The sequence below is a fragment of the Fusarium vanettenii genome, assembly GCF_000151355.1.
Source record: "Fusarium vanettenii 77-13-4 chromosome 8 genomic scaffold NECHAsca_10_chr8_2_0, whole genome shotgun sequence".
NCBI classification, from domain to species: Eukaryota; Fungi; Ascomycota; class Sordariomycetes; order Hypocreales; family Nectriaceae; genus Fusarium; species Fusarium vanettenii.
Genome location: NW_003315874.1, coordinates 1,135,208 through 1,153,626, shown reverse-complemented (window position 1 = coordinate 1,153,626; position 18,419 = coordinate 1,135,208). Strand labels below are relative to the sequence as shown.

Sequence of the window (18,419 nt, the reverse complement as noted above, 5' to 3'; positions counted from 1 at the left end):
CGACGACTTGATACCTGTGCCAAATTGTAAAATATTTTCTTGAAAACAAACTGTTTCGTTCGGTAATCCTAAAGACCGACGAGATTAAGATGTATATAGAATCATTACATGATTTACTCTGTGGCGATCAGATCATGAAGCATCCAAATTGGAGTTTTTCCCGTCCTTGAGCGGTACCTTCACCTTAAAAACATCCCTCTACTAACGCCCTCCCCAGAAGCTTCTGAATTGCATGTCCAATGCGAAAAGGGGGCATAATTATGCCCGTTCGATGTTCGCCCGCCGAATGAATACGTGAAACCGAAAAACTAACTCCAAGCCAAGCGCGAATACAAGCTGATTATTGCAGACCGAGGCCGGTGACGAACCAGGTGAACGAGGCAATCGTTACCAGAGTCATCGATAGAACCACGGCAATGCCGCCATGGCTAAGACCAGGTGCGCTGTTGCAAACATCGCAAGTCCACTCGCTGTATGGAACATAGTCTCGGGGGGTGTACATGCCGAACTGGAAGGTCCTGGCAACAGACAGGTAACCTGGGTCGGGGACATCGCTGATGCCCATATCAGAGTCCTTGATGATAAGAGTGTACAGGCCAACAACAAGGGGAGCGTTGACATTGTTGGCTTGCTTGCCCGTGTCCCAGGTGTAAGAAGGGTTCTTCTCAAAGGTCGTGTTGGCGGCGAGGGTGTATGTCTCAGCATTGGCAGAGCAACTGACGAGCACGTCGATGGCAGTGGGGGTGCCCTTGAGCGAGGTGTAGTTCCAGCCAAAGGTGGCATAGTCACCAATCTTGTACAGAGGCGTGGGTTGGTACAAGGTCTCAGGAGTCTGCATGTTCACACCACCAGCGGCAACATCAAAGGAGTAGCTGGTTCGGGTGGGCTTAGCATCCTTGGTGTTGCTCTTTCCCGTCTCTCCCTTCTTGCCGGTCTGTTTTCCAGTTGCAGTTTCGGTTTCCTCGTCGGTGTTGGTCTTGTCGGATTCCGAGTTATCTGTTTCCGTTTCGACCTTGGCGGTGTTGAGGTTTGTCGTCTTGATCTGTCTGCCAGTCTTGGTGGCCTCTTCCTGGGTTGTGGACTCTCCGTCCGCACGAGGCTCGAGGAAGCCGGTCTCTTGTGGTACTGTGACGGGTTAGTGTCTAATTTTCTCGGGTGCAAGGGTGCTGACGTACGCTCTTGTCGAACCACGTCTCTGGCAACGACGATCGAGTCGGATTGGAGGAACCAGTCAGGCCATGCTGCAGTCAGGGGAGCGAGAGATGAGACGCAGACGGCCAGCTGGACGAGGCCCGAGGCGGGACGCATGATGGGCGATGTGGATGGATTTGTCGAGAGAAAAAGGGAGCCGAGGTGGTTTCGGGGAAGTGGCTACAGCGGTCGTAGTCACAGGACTCTCGATAGAGGTTTACAAGCTTCGATGATGGAGCGTCGAAATGATGATGATGATGATGATGCCGTTGTTATGAATCTTGATGCTGTGTCACAGGAACGAGAATGATGCGAGACAAGCAAAAACGGATGATCCAAGTCGACAACGGGAAAAGCGAGTGATATGCGAATGGCGAAGCGAATGTAGTAAAATAGCAAAGTGAGAGACAACCAAGCTATGATGGTCGTTGCCGATGACCTCCAAAAACGTTGGAATGGATGAATCTCGAGAAGAATACAGAAGAGAAAAGCGAGAGGACAGGCAGCCTGAGCAAGAAAAGCAAATGGACAGGGAGCGTGATGGAGTGGAAGGGAGGGAGGAGTGGAGGATGAACAAGGGAAAGCGTTGGCGTCGTGTTGGCCCAGCAGGAGACCCGGACAGCCCATCCTGAATGAAGGAGCGAGACAGGGGTTGTTTCCCTTCCTGCGTTTTCATAGGCTCGCCGTTGCACCAAAGCACTGCCCGGGAAGGGTACGTACCTCGATTGACTTCGACCAGCGTCTCCTTTTTAGGAGGGGGCCCCGGCCGTTTTTTCCAGTGGACGTCAGCGGTCCGTAGCGGTTTCTCACAGGGCCTCAGTGGCGCTGGGCTGGCCTACCAAGAGTGTGGTAGCACAGCCTGGTCGAGACTGGCGGACAGCTGAGGAGAGGAAAAAAAAAAAGAAAACAACAATAAGCGTTCAGCTCTGTCTGACACGGCAACCCCTGATCGAGGTTTATTTATCTGAGCGTATCCATCATTTCTCGACTCTATCATACTTTTTGAGTTGCAGCCTTCCCCTCATCAGTCTCCCACCAAGTCGATGAGTAATGACCACCACGATCTCAGGCCTGTGACCGAGCAAGCGACCGCAGGCAAGTCAGACAGAGTTTCCTGCGTGAGGTGCTGGCTGGCTGGCATGTTCGCGAGCTGGGGCTGGGTTGCGTGTGTGTGGCCATCTCATCTCCACGGATGGCTGACACCTGTGCCAAATTCGATTGGGTGGCCCGACACGTGATCTCGTGTTGTCCGCTCTCCCTTCCTAAAAATAACCTGTTATCCCGTCTCCCGCTCCCCGCCATCCCCGTCCCAGGCCGGAGTCCCCTAAACCCAGCCGCTATTCTCGGTAATCATGCACTAAACATGGCTCAGGGCTCCATCAGCAGAACCAGATTTTCTCTTTTTAAACCGGGCCTTCTTCTTTTTTTGCGGGTGTTCTAGATGGATGGATGCTACCTGTCGTCGTCATCATGTGCTTCTCGTATCCTTTGCTGATCCCAGATGTCGTGTATCATGACAAGAACATGCGCTGCTGCCGAGTGAGAAAAGCCATTTGCCTCTACCGTGCCTTGCCGTGCCGTGCTCTTCCCTGCCCGTTGGAGCCAGGCGCGGGATGACAGCCTGTCTGCTGTCTCGAACTAAAAAGATGCCGCCGTTTGCTAGTCTCTGTCTACCGTCTAATCCTCCGATTCTCTAAACGCAACCTACCAGGTTGCACGCAGCCCTGTATGACCCGGTGGCACGCTATTGACTCAGGTTTGTCAGGACATATCAAAGGTGATTGATGAAGGACGAGTACTTAGATGCCGCTCTTTCCCGTTGGTTGATTGCAAGGGTGATGCGGAAGTCTGTGTTTCATCGCAACGAGACTCGTCCCGCATGTGAAAGAAGCTATCCATACTTTCTGAACTCAGTCACATGACAGCATCAACAGATGTATTGATATTGAGCATCTGTGAGCGATGACTTGTATTCGCCTTTATTGCTATCAAGAAGAATGTGCTGAGTATATTCCAGATACCATTGTGTCAACATATATGATACCAATCATATAGGGTACCTTATCATGTCCCAGGCACACCATCTGCCTCCTCACATCATATCCAACCATGATGTACAGCTACACCATGAATCAACCTGTTTGTTATCCTAATCTAAAGTAATAAGTTCGAAACTCGCAGATACAATAAAACAAACAAACAAGTGTTTGCTTCATCCATCCCATCGACTTTATCCATCTGTTCTGCCAATTACTGGGATCGTAAAATGCAAGAGCGACCAACATGGCGGCGGATAGCAGATGACAGTTGGCTGCCGGCAGCGGCACGTGGAATTTTCATGCTCCCGGCGTTTGGTTGAACTGATACAAGGCATCAAATTTCTGCCAGTTTGTTTGCTGCTGTCAGGCACTGCCATAGCGCCTCGTCCTCCAACGGCACCTGGAAGATAAAATCAACACGGGCGCCGTTATCGTCAATTCTCTCCTTTACTTTTCCATCTCATCATTTTCAAGAGGACTGGAGTTTGACCAGTGGTGACCAGGCGTCAACATGAGTTCTATGCAGTAAGTGACATGCGTCCGACGTTCTTATCCGCGAGTGCTTCATCGATACAAGCATGCGAATAGCGCTTCTACTGCGGAAATGACAGGGACTCGGTAACTAACTATTTACTACAGGGACCAGAACGTATGTTCCTTCTCGAGCCAAACATCATACCGGCATCTTTCCCGGTCACCAAGCTAACCTTCGCCCAAGACCTCTCAGAACCCGGGGGTTTACATCTCTCAAGCAGACTACGATATGCTGGTCAAGATCGCTCAGAGATATGGTATGGCCCTACGGATCACAATAACCAGATGCTCATAGAGCTATCAAGTACTCCAGAGAGAACGTGTCTAACCTTATCTACTGATAGCTTGCCTGCGCCAGAAGCTCGTCGACCAAGGAATCAGTAATGCTGTTCTTGATGTACGTTTTAATGATCCCCAATTACACTCACCCTCCGTGAATAGGCACATCGCTTCGCCTCCCTGCATATGGAACCCTGCTAACTGGCTCCAGCTGCTGAGCGAGCCAGATCCGCTTGCCTCGTACGGGCATTCTTATCAGCCTAGTTCCAGTGACCACGCATACAATCCTCAAGCACCCCCTTACCAAGGCCATCACCAGACTGAGACCAACAGAGAATGGCTTCATCCCGATACCGACCCCTTCCCGGTCAGCCAGTCGCCGTCTGTTCAATCGCCCACCGAGCCATGTAGCCAGGAACCCAAGTCACCGCAGGGTGGCAACCAGTACGACCCCAATCGACGGCTGGAGCGCAACGCCCAGAGATCAGTCCGGCTCTTCAACCTCCCTTCCGGTGTAAGACGTGGTGATATCACTGCAGTTATTCGCGGTGGTCCCCTTCTAGAGGTCTATCTTCGCCCAAAGGAGCACACTGCCACCGTGTCGTTTGTGTACGGAGATGATGCTGCTGCCTTTCTCGAACGTGCCCGGGAGCATGGCTTGCGCATCCTTAACACCCCAGTGAGTGACTCGCCGTCTCTCTACATTTCGTACTGACTCACTTTGATAGATCCCCGTGCAATGGAACGAGCAGCAATTCATTCTTGCGCCTCATGTCTGCCACCAGATCAGCCGAGGTGCAACTCGCAACTTTGTCATCCGCAACCGGAATCCCAACCTCACTGAGGAGAGCATTCGGGGAGATCTTGCGCATATTCACAATCTCCATGTCCTCAAGGTTGAGTTTTTCAGAGATGCGTGCTATATCAGCACCAACTCGGTCCACAACGCCATCTTTGCACGAAACTGCATGATGAGCCGACTGTAAGTTGACTTGCACCGAATTGCGACCGTCTACTTCTTAAGGGGTAAAGGAGCTAACAGGTACTCGCATGCAGTGAATACAAGGGTTCCCGCATTGAATGGGCAGCGGATGAATGCGCTCAACCCCCAAGGAACTTGCCAACACAAACCCAGGGATCTAGGCCCGTCATGGTGTCGAAGCGCAACTTTTCGAGCGGCTCCGTGTCCTCGAACAAGGCCACCAATCGGTTCCAGGTGCTGGATATGACTGACGACGACGACGACGACGACGACGAGGATGAAGATGATAGCGAGGATGACTCGGATGACGAGGAGTATTACTGATTTCATTAATGTTTGTCTATGTGTCTGCTTCCTGCCGAGGCCCAGATGGGAAGCTCTTTTACGAGATACCCTTGTACGATTTGCCTGGTTTTTGATGGCATTGTAATGTGTTTGAGTTTGAGAAATGACATTTTGATATCTAAAACCCCTTCCTGTAGTTGATCCCTTTGTGTCCCAGGGTTCGTGCGTGGTGTCATCCATCAGGGGGAATCTTGTATTTCCAAAAACTCATCGTTCCTGTGGGATTCGAACATTAGATCTCGCTTCTCGTAGTTCGTCCGATCTCTCAAGTCTCTCAACCAACCCACTACCAATTGAATTCTAAAGTCCTGGCTTGCTTCTGAGATCCTTAGCAAACTTATGGATATTTAGATGAGTTTTTCAAGTTCATGAATATTTATTCTTTTGGGGCATTTCGTATGTAGTGGTTATGGCCCCTTTTCTTCACCCTCACATCTACCACGCACCAGAAGTGACTCAAGCAAAATGCTCTGCGCGACCGACGAAAATGGAGGAGTATGGGGATACTAGAATTAAAGATATGCCATGCTACTCATGTCGGATTCGCGTCGCGGTCGAAGACATATGACCGTTGTATCCTTCCTTGGGCGACCACGGGACACCTTTATCAGCAGTTCCGTCGAGGCCAGCACTTCAGCACTCCAGCCTCTCCATTGCATTCTCCTGGGCTTTACATGAATGAATTCCTGGAAGAAAAGTCACAGTGTGTGTATTCACAGGTCTCTTGAAAGATCTACACTTGCCAGAGCCGGAAAGGGGGAGGCCAACCCACCCCTCAGACACTCCTGTGGTGGGAGTCAGGGGATGTGGAACACACACATATCAACAAAAGAGAAGCGACAGGATTCGAACCCAAGAACTCTGGCACAAACATGACTGAGGGAGGGTGGATCCTAAGACTGAGGCCTAAAGTCATCCTAAAGCTCAACTCCTAAACGAAGCCATCACGGTGCATCATCACGCCTCACCTCACCAACTCCCTCAAAAGATAAACTTCAATCACACATAGCACAATCAAAACGAAGTATTAAAAACAGAAAAGATGACTGAAATGAAGCAAAAAAAAAGAAGCGCGTAGAGGACAGGCGTCTCGGTGACATTGAGCGCTCTCCGAACTCCAAGCCCTGATGCATCGACATGCCCACCTTATGTCAGCGCACGCCGCCGTCCCCGATGCATCGGCCATCTTGAAGTTTGCACCTCGTCAGGAACTGCTGAACAGTCGCCGCTCGGCCACTTTGACGCCTGTCTGTTGAGAACCGTGCCGTCGGAAGTGATGCATAAGGGTATGCGCTCCGGAGCTGGCCTGGCAGTGCTGTGGTGTGCATGACTCAGGGGTATGGATTTATCGGCGAATCAGGAGCATCTGAAACTGGTAGAAGCCGTTTAATTAATTCAATCTTCGTTTTTATCCTGCGATTGAATTACACAAGGTGTGCTTTACATCTCGATCACGCATTCAAGTGTTCATCGGTATAGGCGTGGTAATCCAATATCTCCCTGCCTTAGCATCCGTTATATGTACAAGCGGGAGAGAACCAAGTCCTGAAATTTGAAAGAATTATATTTCTCGGGCTGTCAAAATATAGCAATAACCGACCAACATTATCATCATCTTCCGTGGCGCCCCCTATTTGCACGCAACCCTCAAAGATGACAGCCACTCGACGATGTCTAACGTCGCAATGAAGGATGAACACTAACCTAAAGACATGCAAAAATATAATCTTTGGGTAATTTGGAACATTTTCACCATGTTCAATGCTCTCTGCCTTATAGTCGATGATCTCGTCATTTGCCACTACCCCTAATGACCATGACACTCTGCAGAAATGCTCGTGTGACTTCTATAGTTTCAAGCATTCTCAAGCCTCTTACTCTCAGGGAATCCAGATGCGTTGCGCCTTGCTGACGTGTATAGCTACGCCTCTACCCATATGTAAATAATCAACCGAGACCATCCCCTGGAAACATTCAAGTACAGAACCTTGGCTTGTCACCTTTCGGGTCTAGATTTGTTCAGCAACATCTAATCCAACATGGCGGCTAAAAATATTCAATCAATTGCGCCTCAAAGCACACTCAACTTGCGAGAAATGCATCGTGAGTATCTAGATAGTAGGTAACTAGCCACCTTTGCGACCAAGACAGCAAGACCCCGTTGAATATGCTCCCCCAACCCTAACTATACTCCAACACATGATAAAACAAAACTCCTAATGTCCGCCTCACCGGTTGGCGCTGTTGGTAACAGACTGCAGGTAATCCAGCAAAAAGGTGCGCTCCGCGGGTGAAATTGGTGTCTGACTGCCGCGGCGAGAAGGGGGTAGGTTTCCAAGCCCCGGCTCACCGGCGCCAGAAGCCAAAGAAGCAAGGCGAGACCTCGGCGTTCCCGCGATGACCTCTTTTCCTTTAGCCGCCTCCAAGCTGGCAGGAGATGGTTGCTTTCCAAAGAGAGATAGAAGTTGTCGTTTCTGGTCAGGTCCAGACTCACGACGTTGGCTGAACGCAGGAAATGACGGTGTGACTCTGGGACTGGCTCCAGCCGGCACAGGCTGTAAGTGACCAGCAAGGCCACTGGGCGATGCCTGTGAAGTTTGTGGAGATGCTGTCGAGGGTCCGCCAACACGCAGGAACTGGTCATTCTGACCTCGCTGAAGAATACGGATAGGCTGGGCGGGCTGAGAGGTGGCCGGTCCTTGGGGAAGAGGGCCGTGTTGCTGTCCATAATCTGCCCTTCCTTGAGACCCAGGGGTACCGGACTGAGAAGGTCGAGGGTGAATAGACAACGCTTCCAGAGAAATCGACGGGTTAGTGTCCGCGCTGGCCCGCGAGGATACTTGAGCCTGCCGGGCATCTCCACCTGCCGAACGGAATAATTCGTTCAAAAGGTTCCCAGAAGCAGGGTGACCGCTAGGTTGGGGTACCTGGGCCTGTGGCTGGGCCTGATCCTCCTTGCGAAACATGCCGAGGAGAGCGTTTCGGTGGTTGTCGGCAGGCGGCCCAACTTTGGAACCTGGAAGTTCCTTGGGACTTGGTTGAGAACGATTGTAGCCACCTAGGACACCAGATGTATGCGGGGGGACTTGTGGAGGTATCTGCGGTCCGCCAAAGTTGCTGTAAGCAGGTGCCGGATTCTGGCCCTGATAGCCAGGGTTGGGCATTTGAGGTTGTTGAATGTTCTCTTTGAGCTGGGCTGAAGCGTTTGCACCTTTGAAAGCATTCAGGAGCGCCATCGACTGTCCGTTCAACTGGGGCTGTCTTGGAGGCTCTACAGGAATAGGGGCTTGTGATGCCTGGTTGGAATATCCATACTGTCCTGTCTGTGGGTTGTTGAATGGCACAGGAGCACCGGAATAGTTGGGCTGGGTGCCCTCTTGGAATACGCTCCTGTTGAAAACAGACCTTTCCACCTGAGGAGGAAGTGGCTGAGGATGTACCAAAGGAGCTTGGTTGCTCTTGTACTGCCCCTCGGGGATAGGATACTGTTGGGCGAATGGCTGTTCGTTTCTCACTTGCTGTGGAGGGGGCATATTCCACCGGGCAACTTGGCTAGGCGAGTAAGGGAACGAGGGAGGTGGTTGCTGAGTGGTGATTGAAGGCATATGGTGATGGTTATGATGGTGGGGCGTTCGAGGTTGAGGTGCCTCACCAACCGTCATGTCTAGTGGAGTGTGAGGTTGGTAAGCCCCTGGCTGCGGCACGGCGTCTGCAGGTCCGCCCTTGGCCTGAAGAATAGATAGGAGAGCACTGCCTTTGTCCTGCTGAACAGGAGCTATAGGTGCCTGCAAGCCCTGGGTGGGTTGCTGTATCTTCAGCAGCCGATGAAGCTCCTGTTCAGCACCTTGATGTGTGTCTATGGCTGGTGCCTGGTCGGCAGTTTCAGCACCGGTGTCGGTCTTCCATGCATCATCCTCAAGATGAGCTTCGTCAATAGCTCGGTGAGGGTTAGAACCACTGGCCGCTTTCCTCGCATCAATCTTCTTCTGCGAGACAACCCATTTCTTCAAGGGCACCAAAAACGGAGCAACCATGTAGAACTTGTTGGCGTTGGGAATAGCAGCCGTGTCCTGCTGTTGGTTGTTCTTCCGGCGGAAAGCAGGCAATTCAGACAGGTTGTACCATTGAATCTTGCTGATCTCCTTCCTCGTTTTTGGTTCAAACTTGGTGTCCATCGGGACATTGCGAAAGACGTAGAGCCTCATATGCTGTTCGCGCATCGCAATCTCGATGTACTTGGGTCTATGATCGGTAGGCACCAACCCAGCGGCTTGTAGGTCCAGACCTGTCTCTTCGTAGACTTCTCGAACAGCGCAGTCAAGATCATCCTCATCCTTGTTGATCTTGCCTCGTGGAAAACTCCAGTTGGCGCCCTTCTTCCATCCCTTGACTAGCACGGTCGAGTCCATAGCCTCATTCAACAAGATAGCACCCCGAACCGGAACTCGGGTCTTGTATTCCAGGAACTCTTCAAATGCTTTGGTGTGATTCTCGACAGAGAAGTTGGCCAACAGGGGACAGTGCTGGAAGATGCGAAGGCAAAAGGTGCGCAGCGTCATGGACGGCAGGGTCGGGTCGAGTGGACGAATAAAATCTTCGTAGAACCACTGAGCTTCCTCGACTTGGAAGCATATCCGTGCGACGGAGGAGAGATCCTCCTGCGGGAGGTTGATGATGAAGCGGACGCAGAGGTCGTCCAGCCCTACGGTTTTTGTGTCAGTTCCTGTTTGCAGTTGCGTCGCCAGCAACACATACAATCCTCTAACTGCATCTGTGATTTGGCCATGATAACGAGCTCCCCCAGCGCATGCTATGGTGGGATGTCGATTTCCTTGATTTCTTCCTTGTTTCTCTCTTCCTCTCAAGACTTTGCGAGACGGCGATGGGATCGTAGCTGTGAAGGCAAGCTGACCATGGTTGAGGCACGAGAGCCGGGATGACGCAAAGAGGAACTGCGACAAACGAAAAGACGCGCGCGGTCGTCGGAGTCGCAAGCCGCCAGCCGAAGGAGATGGAACCTCAAGAAAGTGGAAGCGGGTGATGGGGCGCAGCGTTCCTTGGGATATGCGGGGTTCGGGAGACAATTGCTATAGCCGAAATCGTCGATGTCGGATGCGATTTGATGTGTTGTTGTCAGGTTTGACAGCATCGCATCAGACCAGTGAGCCAGCCGGATCACAGACAGACGGACCAGACCCATCCGCACCTGCCCGCTCTAGAGCTGCCCAACGATCAGAGCTTGGAGGTGCTGCGCCACCTTTGACAGTATGGATACTCGCCACGATTTAGGTGCATACAGCTTGTTGAGAGTGGCGGTGCACGGTCTCGACTCTGGATCACAGCAAGCTCCCTCCCTTGCATTGAACGCTTTTCGCGTCGTTTCAGAAAGCCAAGTTTTACGGAGAACGCCAGCGCACGCGTGATCGGCATTGCAGCAGTAGAACGGTTTAGTCTGTGGTGTTGAGCCAGTCAACGCTTCCAGATCGCAAGGGTTCGCCGTGGTTTGCAGGTTCCAGAAGTTTGGGTGGTGCCGTGATGGCTGGAAGGGGCACTAGGAATTACATCATCGCCCAAGGCCTCCGGGCTGCCTCACCATAGTCATCCCATCATGGGTGCTGTTTAAAAAACCGGTAATCCACGAGGCCGCGCAGCCTTGATTGTACAGGTAACATCAATCAAAAAGGCTGGTGTCTCTCTCAAAGAATTCTTGGTTCCTGTGTTTCAACACTGTGCCTCGTTTTTTGTTTTTTTTATTCCTGCCACGTTGGATTCGACACAAGCGCCTTGAGAGCAAACGCTCCTGCCAGCCATCATCCGGCCTTGGTCAGCCTCCGATAAGAGTCAACTATAAAGAAAGACCGCGCTCGGCTTTTGAAGCAGAGATCATCCTGATACTCATCGACAGCAGTCATGACGTCCGTAATCGCCAAGATCGTCACCAAGAAGATTCTGGGGGAAACCATCCAGAACAAGTTTGGAACTGAGGTAAGAATCCTTCCTTGGCGCTCACATTCCCCCGCGGTCATGAAGGCTAACCCATGCATGCAGGATCCTTACTTTGAACAAGTCCCGGCCACCCGCCTCAACGGAACGCCAAATGGCAAATTCAAGAAGCGCAAGAAGGCTCTCCCCCCGGGCATCTCTGAGCATGATGGCAAGGTCTTGACCAAGGTTAAGCGTCGAGCTTATCGTCTAGACCTGGCTCTCTTCAGTTGCTGTGGTGTCCGTTTCGGCTGGGGCAGCGCCCTGGGCTTGATCCCTGCGTAAGTTGCCCCTCGTAACCTAGGAAGCATGATGAGACTAACACAGAACCGGATAGCATTGGTGACGTCCTGGACATGCTCATGGCAATGCTCGTCTTGAAGACATGCATGCAAATCGATGGTGGACTTCCAACCTCTGTCAAGGCTAGGATGATGGTCAACATCCTGTTCGATTTTGGCATCGGTATCATCCCTTTCATTGGCGATCTCGCTGATGCCGCATTCCGGGCCAATACCCGCAACGCGGCTCTTCTGGAGGCATACCTCCGTGAACAGGGCAAGGAGAACTTGCGCAAGAGTGGCCAGCCGTTGCCAGCCGTTGATCCTAGCGACCCCGAACAATTCGATCGACTGCAGATGCAGGATCCGCCCGAATACGTTTCAAGCCCGCCGTCAAGGCATGAATCCATGTCGGATAGGTCTCCGCGCAGCCGTGAAGGCCGTCATAGTCGTCACCCGAGCCAACCAGAGCCAGCGCGGGTCCGCGAAGGTCGTGGATTCTTTGGTCGCAGCAAGTCTCGGCCGTATGATATCGAGACGGGCGAGGTTAATTCCGGGTCACGAAACCATCGCCGGTCGTCCCACCGTAGGGACCGACACTAGACCCCGGATACTCGGAGTTATGCATGATGGAATCGAAAGAGGAACAGGCTGACGAAACTGGTGGGTCCCTGTGAGTCAGATTCTCAAGGATTATTCACGATGGACATGGCGTTGAAGATGTTGTTTGCATGGACCACGGCCTCGAGGCGCGTGTGGAATGGATCATGTGTAAATGAGTGATGTACAGTACCAAGCTCCACGACAAGACACGAGTTTAATTGACTAAAGTGGATACCGGCGCGTGGGTCGGCGTCGACGAATTACATACGAGAGCAGGATCTGATAAATTCCCTTGGCATTCTGATCGACCGAGCAACTGGAACCAGCGGAACACGAAGAAGCAAAGCGCCAGAGCCTGGAGCCTGAGCCATGAGCTGAGGGATCGGCTTGGCCCAACACAACCTAGTTCGAGCCCTGGAATTTCTGTGCCCGGCATAGCTCTAGCAACCGGAGATGCTTGGAGGCGCGCCAACCTTGAGCCGGTATCGTCACATTCGGTCACCGACTCCAACGCGGTGTGACCCTGGGAACGCGTCTCTGGTCATTGGGGGGAGCTGTAGAGCCGCGGAAAATTGGCAATTAGACACTAGCAACTCCAGAGACCGGTTATCTGGTTTTCCAAACACTCTAATACACGGTCTCAGAATTGAATCATGTTCTGCGACCTCTTCATGACCTCCACCGCCTCAAGGCCTGAGTCGCCCGGGTGAGCTCGGTCCCGCTGGGCGTCATGCCCCAGCTGCAGCCCATTTCGCATTGCCCCAACGACGCGAGATATGTAAGGATGTCCTGATTGATAAACCCGGGCCCCTCCATGACGCCAGTCAACCCTGACCAAGCCTGAATAATCCTCCCTTGCCATGAACGCAGGTACAAGGCAGTGGGGAGAAAGAAAAAAAAAAAAGTAGAGTACTTGACCTTGCCAAAGACGAACGTGAAGCCCATCGAAACGCGTCTTAACGCGTCCCATTTGGCTCTTTCATCCTGGTGGCTGGAGATTCAGATGGTCTCAGCGGACGTCTTAGCGCCTTGGCGACGCTGGTCTCTGCCCCGAAAGGCACCGAAAACCCCTGGTTCACCCAGTGACGCGCAGTGACACCCCAGCCGCTAGCGCCTTAATTGACCCACAGGCCCACCATGCAGAGAACTCACCGCGACGCGTTCCGATCCACGTGATAGCGCATCACCTCTATACAAAAGCCCATCCCGTCTTCCTCAGCCCATATTTCGACCAGACCATAAACCACCGCGTCCACATCCTCTCCCTTCAACAGTACACAACGCATACAAAGTCTTTGTCGTGTTTCTGCCTTGTCTTGCCCACATTTCGTTCCATTTCATCCATCAGACACATACAAACACCACAATGGCTGCTCAAGTCACCCCTTCCAAGCAGGTTAGTGACGTCGACGACGGCTCACCTTTTCTCGTTATACAAGGACAATTGATAGCTAACACGAGTTTCCAACAGGCTGCCTCTGCCATTGAGAACTTCAAGATGGAGTCCCCCGCCAAGAAGCTCAACTTCGGTACATCCAACAAGGAGAACCAGACCACCGGTGCTGGTATGGACCTGAAGGCCAAGTGGGAGGAGGTGAAGAGGCAAGAGAAGCAGGTCGTCCAGGAGAAGCAGGAGAAGCCCACTGTGGCTGCTGGCATCAAGGCTGAGGAGGCCGATGAGCCTCTTCTCCAGGAGAACCCCCAGCGTTTCGTTCTCTTCCCCATTAAGTACCATGAGGTATGTGACGCGTCTGAGACGCGTAAAGTGGTCCCCACCCTAGACCCCAATACTAACAAGCCACAATAGATCTGGCAGATGTACAAGAAGGCTGAGGCCTCTTTCTGGACTGCCGAGGAGATTGATCTGTCCAAGGATCTTCACGACTGGAACAACCGCCTGACCTCCGACGAGCAGTTCTTCATCTCTCACATCCTTGCCTTCTTTGCCGCCTCTGACGGCATCGTCAACGAGAACCTTGTCGAGCGATTTAGCGGCGAGGTCCAGATCCCTGAGGCTCGATGCTTCTACGGCTTCCAGATCATGATGGAGAACATCCACTCCGAGACTTACTCTCTGCTCATTGACACCTACATCAAGGAGCCTTCCCAGCGAACCTACCTCTTCAACGCCATTGAGACCATCCCTTGCATCCGCAAGAAGGCCGACTGGGCTATCCGATGGATCCAAGACAAGGACTCTTCCTTTGCTCAGCGTCTCGTTGCCTTTGCTGCCGTCGAGGGTATCTTCTTCAGCGGTGCCTTTGCTTCCATCTTCTGGCTCAAGAAGCGTGGTCTCATGCCCGGTCTGACCTTCTCTAACGAGCTCATTTCTCGTGATGAGGGTCTTCACACCGACTTTGCCTGCCTCCTCCACTCCCACCTCAAGGGCCGTGCTAGCAAGCAGGTCATCCAGGACATCATCACTGATGCCGTCACCATTGAGCAGGAGTTCCTGACTGAGGCTCTCCCCTGCGCCCTTCTCGGCATGAACGCCGACCTCATGAAGCAGTACATCGAGTTCGTCGCTGATCGTCTTCTGGTCGCCCTCGGCAACGAGAAGGTCTACAAGTCCGCCAACCCCTTCGACTTCATGGAGAACATCTCTCTGGGTGGCAAGACCAACTTCTTCGAGAAGCGTGTCGGTGACTACCAGAAGGCTGGTGTCCTTCACAGCGCCACCAAGAACACTGAGGAAGAGGCACCCAAGGGTGAGAACGGCGGTGACTTCACCTTTGACGATGACTTCTAAACGTCTCGTCACGTCGTTTTCTTTCCTTTGGCCTGGGCCTAGTGGGCCTAGGGGTACGCGCACATATGAACATATACCCTGTCTTACTTCCTTTTTTGTAACTCTACACTGAGACGAGCCTCGGGGCAGCGATACTTGGCTAATAACGATCGAGGCCAGTCCTGAAGCTGGATTCGCTCGGACCGGCAAATGGCGTTTGGAGGGATTGAACTTTGGGTGGATGAAAACAGCATTGATGGTTTAATTGTGTTTATGGATGACGATATTACTGTAGCACTCGATTAGAGATGAATTGATTAGATAAATAACTTAACTGTTCCTCGTGCCTCAATGTTCTTGGATGAAATATGTTTCAAGTTGCGTAGTTGAATGTCTAACTCAACCTCAGTCAAGTAGCGAAGCAGACAGGCCCGTGATCTCAAAGACAGCGATTGTTTCTCGAAGATCACATTCCAGTGAAGTCATGTAAATGTTCCGGGACTTCTGACGCCAAGATGTGTACTTCTAATAGTGATTTCTTGCGAAATCTATTCATCATCTCATCAGATATCTGGTCCCAGCTCTTTTAAAAATAGCCGTTGCTATCCCATCAAGAGCTCGAGTTTTGACTACATCGCTCGACATTTAACCACCTCATTTCTTGCCCTTCTTCTTCTTCTTTCCACCACCACCTCCACTTTGCGCCGCAGGCGGTTGTTGTGACGTCGCAGCGGATTGCTGCTCCTTCTGCTCCTCCTCGCCAGCATCCGCCATCGCCACCTCGGGCACGTCGGGAACGGCGGCCATGCTCCTCCCCAAGCGGCCGAGGGAGGCGTGCACGAGGCGGGACACCTCTGCGGCCTTTGTGGTGCGGTACTTGAGGGCCACGCCGCTGACGGGGTCGTACGTCTTGAGGACGAGGCTGCCGCGCGGGGGCTTGGCCGTCGCTGCTGCGTCGTCGGGGCGCGAGGGTGCTGGGCTGAGCGAGTACTTTGTGGTGATGCGGGTCTGGAGGGCTTGGTGGTTAGCTATGCGCCGTGGGAGATGAGGACGGTGGGAGGACGTACGGTGGCGGGTCGGGCCTCAAGAAGGGCGATGGACTGATCGAGCCATTCTTGGCTCGTCTTAAAGTAAGGCATTGTTCCGTGTAACCTCTATGGCCGTCTCGCGGGGTCGTCGAGTCGGTGTCGTGTGCGCAAACAATGGTGCAACTCGGTGAGAATGGACGTCCGGGCGGTATGCGCGAGGACTGATGAGCGGGACAGCAATTGCCTAATATCAACAGGCCTCGATCCACTATCTTTCAATATGGCGGGTTATTCGTGGTTACGTGGTCGGGGTTGACGTCGTTGCGATGTGGTCTAGAGGAGGAAAGAGGATGGATGAGGTTGGAAGTGGGATATTCATGGTGGGGCTGGGCTTGAGGGGGGAGTTTAGGCGCCACAACACCACGAATGCACAGTCTTATGTGCAACTTTGATGTTTATTAAGCTTCACATTCAGTATCTGAGCTTACAATATCTCATTCTACAAATACAAAGCGCGGATGCATAGATATTGATGTCTAACGAATGTATGTTGCTTCTTCGGTTTATGTATTAATTTCTCAACAATTTCTTAATGATTATTCGTCAAGCGTCTCCCCATCATCTTCAGGTGCACTCGGGGTATCCAGTGCCACCAACGGCAGAACAGTATCTCGAACCTCAACGTTCGCCTTTTGAGGATCCGCTCCATGCTCAATGAAAACCTCGCCAATGTCCTGCCGACCCGCCCTCACATAGTGCCACAGGGCAGGGTGTCCGTCAACCATCACGTTGATGTTCTTGGCTCGCTCACAGACCATGTGTGCTACCTGGGCCTCCTCCCTCGCATACAGCGGGTTGCTGCCCCTGAGGGTCAGATTCATGATGGGGAGGTGTTCGATACGTCCTTCGTAGAGGTCCTCGTCGAAATCAGCCTCGGCCCCGGCGTCGAGCAGCAGCTTCACAACTTCCTGGTTATGGCCCGGCCTGAGCGCATTAGCGAGCAGCAGTCTCTTTCTACCCGTCCTCGTATCTATAGGGTTTGGTGAAGCTCCAGCGGCCAGGAGGAGCTTGACGGCTTCAACATGACGAGTCAAGACAGCGTTTTGAAGCGGATTAGTTGTACCAATCTTTTCTGCGTAAATGTCTGCGCCGGCTTCTTCGATGAGAAACTTGATGGTTCCTGGGAAATCTTGGACCGTGTGCTCTGCCCTTACGGCGCCCTGACATTGCGACAAGTTGAGTTCGTTCTCCCATTTACGGGCTTCTATTGGACCTAGTGAGATGAGATGACATAGCGCTGTCTCGTCACTATCATGTGGTTTGATATTGACATCGGCTCCCTGTTCAATAAGAAGCCGGGCCTTGGATTCTGTTAGCCTCTTTACTTCCCTCCGGAACTCATCTCTATAACTCACCACGTCCGGGTTGAGCGCGTACGCCAGAGCAGGGAGGTTAGCCCCGTCCAGGGTATTCGGATGCACTCCTTTGTTAATCAGTAGCTTAGCGATGGCAGTATTTCCCCGGAGACAAGCAAGGTGTAACAGAGAAGAAGTATCCTTCCAGTGCATGTAGCCAAGCGCAGGGGTAATCGCACGCCTCCTCTTGGCCATACGATAGCGCAAGCTGTAGAGGTTGTCATTGTTAAAAGGCTTCATGAGCTTGGCAGCAAGATCCGGGCAAACACTGGCGAGAGCATCCAACGACCTCTCCGCTGTGCCCAGTGCGCCGAACCAGCAGGCCCATTGAAGAGCGATGGGCATATCCAAGTTGCGAGGAAGCTTGAGCGAGTCTGTGACGTCTTGCGAGTAGAGGCGTGGGAGAGTCCGGATAGCCAAGGCACGGCATGTTCTCACGATGCAAAACATGGACTTGTAGTAGTCTCGAGGCAGTGATAGCTGGTCCAGTATCAGAGCCAGAATCTCGGGGGGCATCGCTGCCTGGTTGTCAGTAACGGTGACGTTCATGGGCCTGACACAACTCACAGGCCAAGTTTGGTCGCTCATCTATCTGATCGCCAGCCTGCTCAGTAACTTGCGGCTCCATGCTGATGTGCTTATATATTCAATGGATTGAGCAATTAGGTGTGAAGGAGCGAGGAAGTTGCCCAAGTTGTCTTATTTGTGGTGGGATAGAGAGAGTAAGCTCGGTTGTGTAGGTTCCAGGTCTCACCAACCCCGACCTATTCTCGAGTCCTAATTGGGTAATACTATGGATGCCGGGTCTGGCATGGATCCTTTATTCATTCATATGCGGACTTCAAAGTGGCATCATAGCTTAAATTCAAGCATCCTGTTGCAAAGTCTATGGACCGGCTCTTCCATTACATTGAATATCAATCATCGCATCCCAGATCATGATCCATGGGTATCTATTGTTTTCCTTTCCGTCAAGTGTTCATGGAGATTATTTGTTTTCCAACTTCAAACA

At 52.2% G+C, this 18,419-nt stretch overlaps 7 protein-coding genes across 7 annotated transcripts; 3 read left to right on the top strand and 4 right to left on the bottom strand.

The window, feature by feature from the left end:
• Positions 1 to 16: 16 nt before the first annotated feature.
• NECHADRAFT_101340 (uncharacterized protein) lies at positions 17 to 1,729 on the bottom strand. The gene is made up of 2 exons (XM_003048779.1): positions 1,176 to 1,729; positions 17 to 1,125 (listed from the first exon to the last, which is right to left on the bottom strand). The coding sequence occupies exons 1-2, from the start codon at positions 1,306 to 1,308 to the stop codon at positions 341 to 343; spliced, it is 918 nt and encodes a 305-aa protein (XP_003048825.1). The 5' UTR covers positions 1,309 to 1,729; the 3' UTR covers positions 17 to 340.
• A 2,792-nt stretch (positions 1,730 to 4,521) lies between these two features.
• NECHADRAFT_47215 (uncharacterized protein) lies at positions 4,522 to 5,349 on the top strand (the record flags this gene model as incomplete). Its single annotated transcript, XM_003048965.1, has 3 exons — positions 4,522 to 4,722; positions 4,772 to 5,025; positions 5,100 to 5,349. Coding segments are annotated over 3 exons (705 nt in total), but the record flags the coding sequence as incomplete, so codon positions are not given.
• A 2,249-nt stretch (positions 5,350 to 7,598) lies between these two features.
• On the bottom strand, positions 7,599 to 10,156 carry NECHADRAFT_47056 (uncharacterized protein; the record flags this gene model as incomplete). The annotated part of the gene is made up of 2 exons (XM_003048778.1): positions 7,599 to 10,072; positions 10,126 to 10,156. 2 exons carry the CDS (start codon positions 10,154 to 10,156, stop codon positions 7,599 to 7,601), a joined length of 2,505 nt encoding a protein of 834 aa, XP_003048824.1.
• A 907-nt stretch (positions 10,157 to 11,063) lies between these two features.
• Positions 11,064 to 12,507, top strand: NECHADRAFT_62938 (uncharacterized protein). The gene is made up of 3 exons (XM_003048964.1): positions 11,064 to 11,355; positions 11,419 to 11,633; positions 11,690 to 12,507. The coding sequence occupies exons 1-3, from the start codon at positions 11,281 to 11,283 to the stop codon at positions 12,234 to 12,236; spliced, it is 837 nt and encodes a 278-aa protein (XP_003049010.1). The 5' UTR covers positions 11,064 to 11,280; the 3' UTR covers positions 12,237 to 12,507.
• A 1,095-nt stretch (positions 12,508 to 13,602) lies between these two features.
• Positions 13,603 to 14,985, top strand: NECHADRAFT_95629 (uncharacterized protein; the record flags this gene model as incomplete). The annotated part of the gene is made up of 4 exons (XM_003048963.1): positions 13,603 to 13,632; positions 13,708 to 13,830; positions 13,900 to 13,974; positions 14,044 to 14,985. 4 exons carry the CDS (start codon positions 13,603 to 13,605, stop codon positions 14,983 to 14,985), a joined length of 1,170 nt encoding a protein of 389 aa, XP_003049009.1.
• Positions 14,986 to 15,618: 633 nt separating this feature from the next.
• On the bottom strand, positions 15,619 to 16,103 carry NECHADRAFT_83894 (uncharacterized protein; the record flags this gene model as incomplete). Its single annotated transcript, XM_003048777.1, has 2 exons — positions 15,619 to 15,972; positions 16,032 to 16,103. The coding sequence occupies 2 exons, from the start codon at positions 16,101 to 16,103 to the stop codon at positions 15,619 to 15,621; spliced, it is 426 nt and encodes a 141-aa protein (XP_003048823.1).
• Positions 16,104 to 16,588: 485 nt separating this feature from the next.
• On the bottom strand, positions 16,589 to 17,923 carry NECHADRAFT_83893 (uncharacterized protein; the record flags this gene model as incomplete). Its single annotated transcript, XM_003048776.1, has 1 exon — positions 16,589 to 17,923. The coding sequence occupies one exon, from the start codon at positions 17,921 to 17,923 to the stop codon at positions 16,589 to 16,591; it is 1,335 nt and encodes a 444-aa protein (XP_003048822.1).
• Positions 17,924 to 18,419: the final 496 nt, after the last annotated feature.